The sequence below is a fragment of the Dendrobium catenatum genome, unplaced genomic scaffold, assembly GCF_001605985.2.
Source record: "Dendrobium catenatum unplaced genomic scaffold, ASM160598v2 fragScaff_scaffold_963, whole genome shotgun sequence".
In the NCBI taxonomy this organism is placed as follows: Eukaryota; Viridiplantae; Streptophyta; class Magnoliopsida; order Asparagales; family Orchidaceae; genus Dendrobium; species Dendrobium catenatum.
The window spans coordinates 400193-413104 of NW_021319425.1; the positions used below are offsets into that span (position 1 = coordinate 400193).

At 31.5% G+C, this 12912-nt stretch overlaps 1 protein-coding gene across 1 annotated transcript in view; it reads left to right on the forward strand.

Moving 5' to 3' along the window:
* Positions 1-5480: 5480 nt before the first annotated feature.
* Positions 5481-12912, forward strand: part of LOC110093169 (protein MICRORCHIDIA 2) — a 78703-nt gene continuing 71271 nt past the window's right edge. Inside the window, exons 1-5 of the mRNA XM_020817975.2 lie at positions 5481-5804; positions 5888-5968; positions 8116-8150; positions 8402-8480; positions 8576-8665. Coding sequence (XP_020673634.1) covers positions 5678-5804; positions 5888-5968; positions 8116-8150; positions 8402-8480; positions 8576-8665 — 412 coding nt within the window. The 5' untranslated portion in view covers positions 5481-5677. The remainder of the gene's footprint in view (positions 5805-5887; positions 5969-8115; positions 8151-8401; positions 8481-8575; positions 8666-12912) is intronic.

Consider the following 12912-nt stretch of genomic DNA (forward strand, 5'->3'; position numbering starts at 1 on the left):
TAAAATCTTATCTTTCAAGTTGATCTTATTTTAGAGTTTGATTACCATTTCTAATTTATGTTTACTACTAATAAAAGTTATCGTAATTAGATTATAACATTTGATTTTTTTATATGCATAAAAAAATTAAATTCTCATAGTGTGATTAGGCTTTGAGATAGCTTTCTTAATGTTTTAAAAACAAATTTTTAGTACATAAATTTTTAGTTCAAAAAGTTTTGTGCTAAAAAATTGCTTTGAAAAATTGTAAGAAAGTTCGCTACAGGAAAAGGTTTCCGCCGGTGAAATAAATTGCTGGTGAAGAAAACCGCCAGAAAAATACCGCCGGTAAAGATTTCCGGCGCCGTTTTTTTCCGAAAACCGCCGAAAAGTCGCCGATTTTTTGCAAAACCGCTGGCAAAAACCATCGGTAATGAATGATTTTCCTATAGTGGTTGTCCCAAACAAAACGGTAGAATCTCTCTCAACTGGTAATATATAAGATCACTTATTTAATAGTATATCAATCAACATAAATTTTTAGTTCAAAAAATTTTGTGCTAAAAAATTGCTTTGAAAAATAGTAAGAAAGTTCACTACAGGAAAAGGTTTCCGTCGGTGAAATAAATTGCTGGTGAAGAAAACCGCCAGAAAAATACCGCCGGTAAAGATTTCCGGCGCCGTTTTTTTCCGAAAACCGCCGAAAAGTCGCCGATTTTTTGCAAAACCGCTGGCAAAAACCATCGGTAATGAATGATTTTCCTGTAGTGGCTGTCCCAAACAAAACGGTAGAATCTCTCTCAACTGGTAATATATAAGATCACTTATTTAATAGTATATCAATCATATAATCATTTTTTGTTAGACCAACATAAAAATAAAATGAGGAATGTTTGTAATTTTTTTTTTTTATCATCTTGTCTTTAACTCTTACCTCGGCTTACTCACTTTTAATCGTATATTTGTTATTGTTTTCTGATTATTTTATAATGAAATTTATTTTTTGAATTTTTGTGAGTTATAAGTTAAAATTGATTAAAAAATTTAGCATTTCTCAAATATGACTTTTTATCTGAAAACATCTGGTTTTGGCCTGCTACTACTAAGAAATGTTTTTTTTAAGGACATATAGGCCGGTTAAGGAAAATTCACACACACACATTATATATATAAGACTCAAATAAAAAATTTTTTGGTTGATAGTCAAAGCTCACAACCAACAAACCAAGGAGAGTTGCATACTCCTAAGGAAATAATGTGATCCTATCAAATATAAAATTAAGGTTTCGTTTAAGACGGCTTTTGTACTAAAAAACATTAATAAAGCCGTTCCAAATGAATCATAAATGTTTCTTATAGCGGCCTAATTATTACCTGGACCTGCAAATTTTGTTTTTTTTTAACATTATGGCATTCTTGTAGTTCGTCTGATGAGAATTTACACTGCAGGTGACAGATAAAAAAATATGTCATAAGAGATCATTGGATGTACTTTTCAGTACATCGACTTATACAAAAGTTTCAATATAATTAATAATAAATTATATTTCATAATTAACTTCTAAAAGGTTGAAAGAGTCACTAATTCATAAATTTTAGTTTTTCTTAAACTACAATACACAAATCATAGTTTTTGCATATCTATTTCTTCTTGCTTTATATCGGCAGTACTCACAATCCCTTCCTCTCATTCAGATCACAAAATATTTTCTTGTATAAATTTGTTAAATAGAAAGTGTGAGTTATAAAGGTAGGCATATAACACATCAAAATCAAAGTAACTCAAATGATAAAAAAATAAAAATAAAAAAATCATGGTAATCATCATATTTAAACTGTGAGGAAATAATAAAATTTGCTTAATACTTTAATGAAAATTATGATCATAAGTATTGCTTAACAATTTGTGAGATATACACTTATGAAATCGTAGTGTTCATCTTTTCATTAAGAGATTGAATATAAGCAGAGTTTCTTAAATAATGATTTTTTTACTTTGATATATATTTAATGCATCCATCTCAAAAGCATCGTATGCATATAAACCTAACTCGCCCTTGGCTTATACATACCTTGTTGGCACAATAGGGCAAAGGTTGTACTTTCACTATTGTCTAAGATGGAAATATATTCACCCCCCTGTTGATATGTCCCCTAAAGGCATAACATAAAACTCGAAGAAGACATCCAAAATTTAATAATTAGACTTTCGTGCAATTGAATGAAATAATAATTATTAAGATTATTTAAATATGATATAATGACATAATAATATTGCAATAATATAAATATGTGACAAAAAATAAAACTTCTAGATAAGTAATATCTTCAATAAATATAAATTTAAGTACCCTCAATGTGTATTTGTACATATCCAACTAGGACTTACATAGGTAGCTAACATATTTGGATGGAAGAACTCCTATTAGGTTCTAGTGAGAAGAGCTCGATTTGAACGATCATTTTGCCCTCCAAGGGATTAGACTCACCAATCTAGGGATGTAATTCATAAAGTTCAAACAAGTCAAAGAGTGATCCTCAGTTGGAGCTACAAGGAGCTTGTACATATCCATTTGGACTCTTAAAAACTTTTCTCATTAGAAAGAGTAGCCCCCCAAAGCTATTTTCTATTGCCTAAATCGACAAGCCACCATCAACAATTCAACACATTTACAGAGAAAGAACATCTTAGGAGATGAAGGGTCTAATCCTCTAAATTCACCCAACTCGCAACTCGCCATAATCATGATCCAAAAGAAATAATTCGAAATTAACATCATAAGAATTATACATAAAGACTTGTTGGCATGTTTAGAGGACTCAACATATCAACTCACCAGCCTGCCTAGAAGACTCGCCTTACTTATTTACCCTCAAAGATTCATCCAAGGAACTCTCTCTAAGATCGGGGATCGAGCCAAAGATGAAGAGCCACACGAGTGCCTATTAATACACAACACATGTCTAGTATAGTCCACAATAGTTCATAATTAATGAAGTTTTTTTTTTTTTTAACTTTTTTTTTTTAATGTTATCTTCCATGTACCCCTCATATCACTATAAAGAAAGGACAAAGATGAACATTTTTTTTTCTTTTGAAGCATTTCTGATATATTAGAGCATTTCCTAAGAATTTCTTAATCTTTTCTTATATTCTTTTAATGTTTTTCTTTCTTTTTCATATCACTCCATGCTCTCAAGTTCTCTGTCTCTTGGGATTACTTGCTAGTAAGGTTAGTTATCATCAGTATACACATTTATATCCAATGCTAAATATTTCTTCCATGAACACATTTGAATACAATGCTCAATATTTAAAGTACTTCTCTCTTTTTATAGCCATAAGCAATATTTAGATAGTCATTTCATTTTTTTCTTCCTTTAAAATTTTAATCCTCTAAAAATTAAATGAATATGTAAACAAATTAGTATCAACTAAAAACACTCATGATTCAACATACACCATTATTTTGACTTTGCACTCATGATTCAAAACACAATAGTGTAAATTAAATGCACATAAATCAAAACTAACAAAACATTTATGATTTTATATACACCAACATTATCAAGTCTACTATGGATAATTTTTCAAACGTAAAGCGAAAATAACATTGACTAAGATAAATCACATTTAAAGACATTTACAATAATTCTCTCCTCAAAAGTCACTTCCCCAAATGCTCCCTTTCTGAAAGCTTCCAAATCATCATTCAAGTTTTTTAGTTGTAGCAACACCACATTCACCTATATTTACAAACGTGACATATAAACTAAGTTATTATTTCCCAAATAATAAATTTAAATAATATTAAATTATCTAGATAAATTATCTCCTCATTCATTGCAAGTTTAGGCTTATTATATACATACTTATTTCTAATAACATCAACCAAACACTATGTGAACTCAGGTTTGTCGTAGTAGAGAGATATAACGTTTAACATCCAAGCTTTGTACGAATATCCAGTACATCGACAGATAAGAGAGGCTTGGCGAGGTCTGACTAGTGGATTGCTATGTATTAATGTGGATTATTGTGTATTGTTGTGTACTACTATGTGTTGTTGTGTATTGATGTGTATTACTCTGTATTTTGCTATGTATTACTGTGTATTGGTGTATTATTGTATATTTTATTATGTATTACTGTGTATTATTGTGTATTTTTATATATTACTGCATTTTATTATGCAATGCTGTATATTACTGTGTATTTTGCTAAGCATTATTGTGTATGGGTGCATATTCCTAGTTTGCTTCTCATTTTTTTGACTAATACGCATTGTTTATTACTATGTATTGATGTGTATTATATAATTTTGGCTTAAGCTTTAATGGCCTCATGGATTTACTCAATTGAGAAGCAAACTAAAATATATTACTGTTTAATGCACATTAATACACAATAAAATACACATCAATAAATAGTAATACACAGTAATACAAGCTAAAAAATGTTTCAAATAAATAAATAAAATATTATGGATTCGTATAAACTTGAACACTTAGCAATGCACAATAATACATAGTAATACATATTGAGTATTAATGATTTTTTTAATATAATTTATCTAATACATAGCTATGTACAAACTCAAAAAGCTTTCAAATGAACAAATAAAATATTGTGGATTCATATAACTTGAATACTTATTAATACACAACAATATCTTGCAAAATATACCTCAATACACAACAATACCTACCAAAATACATAGTAATACACAATAATACTCAACATCAAAATGAACAAAAATATCACATAAAAAAAGAGAAAAAAATACATAATAATTATATATGAAAGAATAAATAAACTTCTAAAAAATTATCATTTTACATAATTTGTTAACATGAGCATGCGTTTTTGCGGTATTCGACATGTAAATTTTTTAAGAGTACATTTTAAGCTGATGTGTGTGAAACATCACAAAAAACACTTAAATCATTGCTGCCCAGTTTATAAATTCCTCGTTGAAGCATTTGACCTTGTTTGAGAATTTGATTTGACTTGAAGGTGAACAAAATTCTATTGTATTTGCCTCTTGACAGTTTTCTCTGTTGAAAAATTATGCTCAACAAAATGTATATTACCTCATAATGTAAATTGGAAAACAATTATTAGGTAAGTAAATTATATCTTACTCTTAAGCTTATTCGTCTTTTCTAATGACACTTTAGAGAATGCGACGACATCTAAATAAATTTACATCTTCATAGTCCGTTACTCATTTCTCTCTCTCAACAGCTATAAAAAGTTTTATTCCGCAAAAATTTTAAATATTTAGAAGCTCTCACGATTTTTTTTTAAACTTAAAAACGGACTGCTGTGATTTCAAAAATTTCACCGCTAAATTGGGTTAGGTCATCAGGTCCTTAAAAAAGAGTGAGAAATTTATATATCATAAGTTTTTTTTTTGGGAAATTCTATATCTTAATTTAATTGGAGTCCAACACCCCGTGTAAAAATTTCTCCACAATAATTGCGTGCCAAGCCGCGTTAATCTTGTGATCGATCACTCTCACTCGCGATTACCTGAAGTATGGCTTGGCGAGGTCTGACCAGTCAAGTATAAATAAGCCCTTTTGTTTTCAGCAACTTTGCGAGTGATGATCACCGGAGAGTCGGTGCCGATTCTCGAAGCCGTCTGCCCGGGGTAACCAGCATTTTTAAGGCAAGCAAATTTAGTGCATACTTATGGAGCTGGCGGGGCTCGGACGGGAGTCACCGGCGGCTGGCCGCAATTTCGAATCCCTCGAGTGCCGAAGCTTCTGGAGGGCTGGAAACTACGAGGTTAAGTCCTCCCTTCTACCTTCGCCACAAGGTAACTTTTTCCTCTTCCTATTTTTTATGGAAAACTGTTCCCTCTCTAACATTAGGCAATCTATATCTGTATATGCACGCTAGAATCCTCCGAGTTCGATCGGGCGCGCGTCCACCCCAAGTTTCTGCACTCCAATGCCACCTCCCACAAATGGGCTTTCGGAGGTCAGTTGTGTTCTTTCCCGAACATCTGTGGTTATGCTGATATCAAGTATCAAATGACGGGAGAAACATTAGGGTTTTTTTTTTTTTTTTTTCAGAAGGCATTGACGATCGAATAAATGAAGTATGGCAAATGACGTTATGATTTTATTTCCTTTGATAGTCTATGATTTTATTTCTTTTGATAGTCGGTAATATTTGCTTTTATCTTTGGCGAATGTAAGCAAGGATTGGGTCACAAATAAAACGCCGCACAGTTAGACAAAACCTTGAATGCTTGGATTTAACCCTGAGATGCTTTGCATGTTACCAAGACGTAACTGACCACTTATATCTTTGCACTGTACGAATAGCACTTGATTCTAGGGTAGCAATTGAGTTTCTGCTCCACTGAAACATGGTGTATAGATGCACTACGTGGTCATGGTGGGGAGCAAGCATAATAATTTTGTTTTGATTTATGTCAGAAGTGTTTAAAAAAAAAAATTGCTGTCCACTTACAATGCATCACTATATAACCAACATGCTGTTAAAGGGCTATTAGCTAAATCAAATAATCTAGATAGAGCGGACCGGTCAATTTCAGTGAGCTGCATTAGTTCTTTCTTGCTTCAGATGCACTTCTCGAGTTCAGTGAGTTGCACAATACCATCGTTGTGTTGTTTATAGACATATATATCAGCAACATTGAAGGTTGGAGATATGCTCAATTCCTTGGGGATATGCTCAATTCCAGTGGGAGGTAAAGAGTAAGGCATTATTGTTGATACAGGCGGTTGTCAGAAATGGAGCCAATTTTTAAAGCTTTAGTTTAGAGTATGTACACTAGGAACCCTTCCTTGCGAATGTGAAGATCAGCTTATGTCGTTGGCAAAGATCAGCCTACTATTTATATATTTGAATGCTTCTGTTATGATTTTCTTTGACTTGTTTGAGCATGTTATCAAAGTTTGTAGTCGTGTCCATAGCAGTTGAATTTTGCCGGTTTGGTAGAAGGTATAAAATTGTGCAATTGAGTATCGAGAAGCTTTTCGTTCTTGAGGCGAGGCGTAAGCCTCAAGGCATTTTGAGGGTTAAGCCTCAAAATTCAAAAATTGCGTAAAGTGAATATAAAATTTAAAAGTAAATTTTAATATAATATCCAAATAATATGTTAAAGAATGACATATTAATTGAATTATGAATTAACAAATTGACATATCTATGAAACAAAAAATTGCACAAGATATAAAATGATAAATTGCATGAAATAGAATTAAATTTCAATTATTACAAGTGTAAACAACATAAATGATAGGAATTCTATATAAGTATCATATTATATCAAGTTTAACTACAAATTCCTTCTTTCTCAGTTCCCTACTAATCCACATTTAATTTTAAAGAAAACTGAAATAGTTGGCAATAACTCATAAATCATCTGCATTATCATCACTGAGGGGGTTTTTATTTGAGTTGTCATCATAACAAATTGCTCTCTTCCCTGTTTCATCCTGTGGAATTCAATGCCTCCCATTCTGCTTTTTTTATTTATTTATTTCAGTTATCTTCCTCTTTTATAAATGTTTGACATAAATATAAAGTTGGGATGATATGTAATTTGATGAAAGGTTTATGGTACCCTGGTTTGAATCTTTACAAGTTCCAACTTACCTTTTAGTTTTTATTTTCTTATTGCTTTAGGTTTTTGTTGGATTGATACCATAGAAATTGTCCTTTTAAAGTAACAAATCAATTATTAGCTTTCCTAAGCGTCATTCTTGTCTTAGTATTTTCCTCTCAACTATTTTTCTTTCATCACTAAAGAGACTGTAACAATTGTTTTACAGTTTATTGGCATTTTTTAAGGGGCAATTACATATGTAGCACTCATCTATGCTTTATACAAAACTAATACCCTCCGAGCTCCAATTTTTAAATTCTCACCCAAATATCAAAATTTACTACAAGAAGGCACCTAACTATATTTTTTTACTTCTCAAATTTCCAATAATTTTATCGTGCATGGGAAAATATGCTGGCCTGATGGCTAAAAAAATTGATATTAGTGTTAGTTTTGTATAAATACATAAGACTTGAATGTTATGTATGGAATTCCCCGTTTTTTTATCTGAGGAAAGTTTGTGATACTTTTCACCTTTTCCATGCAGCCATTGCTGAACTTCTTGATAATGCTGTTGATGAGGTAAACATCTTCTTGTGCTGTTGGTAACCATAATCTTTGGGAACTTCTAATTTGATTGGCAAGAATCATAATTTTGGCTTATGCTACTGCTGCAACTTTTTTGTGTTGGTCATTGTATTTTTAAAACACTGGTGTGCTATTTCGTTTGAATAATATTACCCGCCTTCAAGTTTTGCCTAATGAAGAACTTGAATGCTTTTATTTATTTATTTATTTGTCCTTTTGTATCCTTTTATGATTATGCTCCATAGATATGCAATGGTGCAACATTTGTCAAGGTAGATAAAATGATCAATCCAAGAGATAACAGTCCTATGTTGCTTGTTCAAGGTACTTGCCACCAATATATTATCATGCACTTGCGGGAAATCATTTTGTTTTGCGTAGTTTGAGAATGATATATATCATTATTGGAAATTTTGCAGATGATGGTGGGGGAATGGATCCAGAAGGCATACGCCATTGCATGAGCTTGGGATTCTCAAAGAAGAACTCAAAGACCACAATAGGACAGTGTAAGTTCTTTTGTTCTACCTTTTATGCAGCCTATGGCATTTCATTCTGTTTAAGATTTTGTTGTTGAATCCTTTAAAGGTCAATAGTATGGTTCATGGATCAATATTACATGCCAATCCGTTAGTATATTTTATTTACTAGAAAACTTTCCTTAAGAAACAGAGACCCGGGATATTTTACTAGTAGTTTATACAATTAAAGATGAGTCTATATAGGCTTCTTTGGTTTTTTGTTTTTTTTGCTATTGCAAACTATTAACTACAAATAGAGCATGAAGGTGTTCAGTATATTTATTCTATTGTTCATTTTGAAAGGTTGAATGTGCCTATGGCCATTGATGATTTTAGCATTAATGTTAAGGCAAACTAATCATGATTTTTGTCACAAGTCAAAGTATTGTTATGTCACATAGAAGTATTTATCAATCATTGTCATAGACATTTTCATTGCAATCATCATCTTATTAGCCTTTTAGTAATTTATTTGGGCATGCCTTCATGTCTTCCTTTTTGTATGATAGTAAAAATATACTAGTGGTGGTTTTATATCAATGAAATCTTTTATAAACAACGACTCTTCCAAGTTAATTTTTTTTTATCAGTCCTTCCTAACCCTTCCCTATCCATTTGATACCTTGCGTTATACTTTTTTTGCGGGCTATGAAAATTACCTTTAGTCTTTTTTAATACATGTGAGTGTTTCTGGATTAAGCTTTAGAAAGCAACCATTTTGTGAAAACTTTATGATTTGGTTTGAATCTTTCATATACTCAAGCCCTTATAATTAGTTATCGCTCTCAATCATGAGAGAGAATTAAGACAACTTTGTTGGCTTTATAATACTTAGCTTATTGCAAAATGTGTTTTTTGGGTGTTAACATTGACCACTATCACATTCATCAATTCTACATGGAGATCTTCCAACTGTAAGTGAATCCCAACTTTTTGATGTTCGACCATACTACAATTAAGCTTAATCTTTGTTGATCTTTAGTTTTTATATATCATTAGCAAATTTTATGACTTCACACAAAAATATTGATTTGTTGAACTTCACTAAAAAATAACCTAGCCATATTCCTGCAAATTATCTTTCTTGTGGAGATTTTTGTATGAGTGAGTTGGTGCTCCATTAATACAAATTAGATATGATACATTACATTTAAGGGCATGCAATCTTTTTTAGATAAATGGGAATATTTGCCTGTATACATGTGATTTAGGTTTTCCTCTTAATATGATTGAAAGCCTTATTTTCATCATTGTAGATTTAATGCCTTATTGATGAACTCTTAAACATTGTGATTTGCCTATTGATTCTTTTATAGGAGGGATTTTAACTAGAATTCTTACTTCTATCGAGTTTATCATTCATATAAGAAATTTCATGACTTAAATCTTTTAGTATTCTATTATTGTTACACACTTGTGTCTACTATTTAGGCAGAATGACGTCACCCATTGTCCATAAGAAATTGAAAGTAAAGAACCGAAGAAACCAAAGAAGGGAGGAGGTTCTCAAATGAAGAAAAGGATCCAATTACTTTGAAAGAATTGAATGAGGAGCCGTGTGTCATGAAAATCTCATGTGCAGTTCTATAGAGTGATAGTAAGGATGACTTATTTGCCAACTTCTCCACTTTCACTCCCTAAAAATCAAACTCTACCGTATGTAAAGATGTAGAATACGATTAACCTCTGGATCTCTATATTGATTACATTCCTGCTATATCTCCAGAGGAGAGTTCTTTGCTTCTTCTAGGAATTGATATGATACCGTCTATGTTGTCCCACGATTTAGTTAGTTTGGCATATACATGTTTAATTTTTAATATACCTATGACAATGCTTTGAATCAGAATACAAAAAAGTTGGAATATACTAATTTTCAAGTCTTTGTGGACCTATCATTTATTTACCCGATAAAAAAGAGTTGGAATAAACTAATTTTCAGGTATTTGTAGACCTATCATTTATTTTGTCTGAGATTTGTTTATTTATTTCCATTTTTAAACTTATATTAAATATAATGAGGATAATTGTGATCCCATTCTTGATTTAAGGTTTGATTTTTCTTTGCAAATAGGATTGGTTATAGAATTTTAGATTAATTAATAAATAGTATTTTTGTATTTTGAGGTCATTGTTTGCTTCTTCCCATTACTCTGTACTTGCATTGTTTCAAGTTGTTATGCAAAGTTCTTCCTCCTTTTATTCTCCAAGTTGTAGGTGGAGTTCTTTTGTCTCGTGGCATTTTCTTCGAGAATTCTCATGCATCATCCTTCTCTCATAATTTTTTAAAAAACGAAAGATGGAGGGGAGTGGGGGTAGAGAGTTTGTTTATGATTATTGTGGTTGATTCCTTGGTGTTGCTTATGGATTGTGCTTGTCAATATTATTTAAGCAACTTGAATTGTGTTAGAAAGACAAACAATGATAAATTTTCATTATGGAGTAAGTGTTTATAGTAAATGAACAAATTGATATCAATGGATTTACCACTAACCTTGCAAAAGCATCAGTAATATTTCTAGTAAGATGATATTCACAACGACGAATCGTAGAGTGCATACTAGTAAACATAATTCATCTTAATCATTGATCAAACATGCCCACACCATTTACCTTAAACATGAAAAAGAAATCGTACATTTATATGCATCATTGTTGCTTAGGGATTGGGGAATTGAAATGAATGCCAATGATTTTTTTTACTATCAAAACTTATGATGCACATACATGATTAGACACGGAACACACCAATCATTAAAAATATAGTAGCATATATGGGTTGAACACATTATTATAAGTTATGTATATTAAAAATATATATAGAAATTGAATAAGTAGAATATTTAAAATAAACGAGAAGTAATAAGTTATATAGTTATGATTTGTGTTTAAAATGATTAATATTAGGATGTCGAGAGTTGGATGTCGATGTCATATGTCAGTCATCAAGAGGTAAGCGATAATGCTGTTGAGAGTTAGGTATTGATGTTGTGCAATGGACATCAAACATTGATGTCGAGACGACATTGGCTGTTGATGTCAAGACGACGTCAATTGTCGATGCTGAGACTACCTTGGACTAAGATGAGATGTCGAGACTATGCAGGGGCATGGTTGTAGGTGTAGAAATTGTTGGCGTTGAGCGTCAATGTCAAGATAGCGTCAAACTTCGATGTTGAGATGATTTTGAAACGTTGATGTTGTGGCGACATTGGACGTCGATGTTGAGATGAGATTGGGCGTTGTTATGAAACCCTAATTGCGACTTGCCAAAGAAATGAAAATGAGAATGTTTAAGTAATGAGGTATTGAGTATTGACGATTGATTTTAGGATGTGGAGAGGAAATATGAAATTAATTTTTTTAATAAATAAAAATTTGAAATACAGTAAATTATGTTAATTTCTTTTTTTCATAAAATAATTTAGACACGTATGTTGGACATGAGCGTCTAATTTATTTTAATATTTTTATTGGATATGTCTTCGGCCTGTTGAACACGTGTTGAAATCATGTCTGTCACTGCATGCCTTTTTGAAGAGAAGTGTTGGTGCATCATAGATCAACACCAATATTTAAGAGCTTTTTGATTTGTTGGAGCATATTGTTGGGATTTCTCCATGGATGTGATCTATGTGATTGTTGTTTTGAGAGCAAAGATAGACATAGGAAATGGGATGGTTTGTAAACATGCAGATAGGGAAACAGAAATTTTATGTTAATGAAGCATGTATCAGACCATGTAAAGGGTACTTTTCAATTTATTGAGGTGGATAGCTATGAAGCTTGATTTGTAGAGATTGATGACTGGTAGAATACTGAAGAAAGTAGTCATAATGTCGATGTAATGCCATTCATATCTAATAATTTTTTTAGAGTTTAGCATAGTCAAAGTTTTTTGAAGTGAATGTAATAAGTATTGTTAATGGATTACCGTTTCTTCATTTGTTTAGCATTAATGGGTCTTTATTACATTGCTTATAATTAAATTCTAGCTGCAAAGTCTTTTGCATATTAAAAATTGACTGCTACATAGTGAAAAATCACACTGTCAAGCGTCAAAATTTATAGCATATACTAGATCTTACTAATTTTACAGATATTCAGAAACTAAAGGATTCATAAATGGAGAAAAATGTTAACATGACACGAAATAATAACAGGGCGGTTTTGATTTTTTAGTATTATGCTTTTATATTTAAGTCCGATGCAACGTGATTTTGTTGTAAATTTCA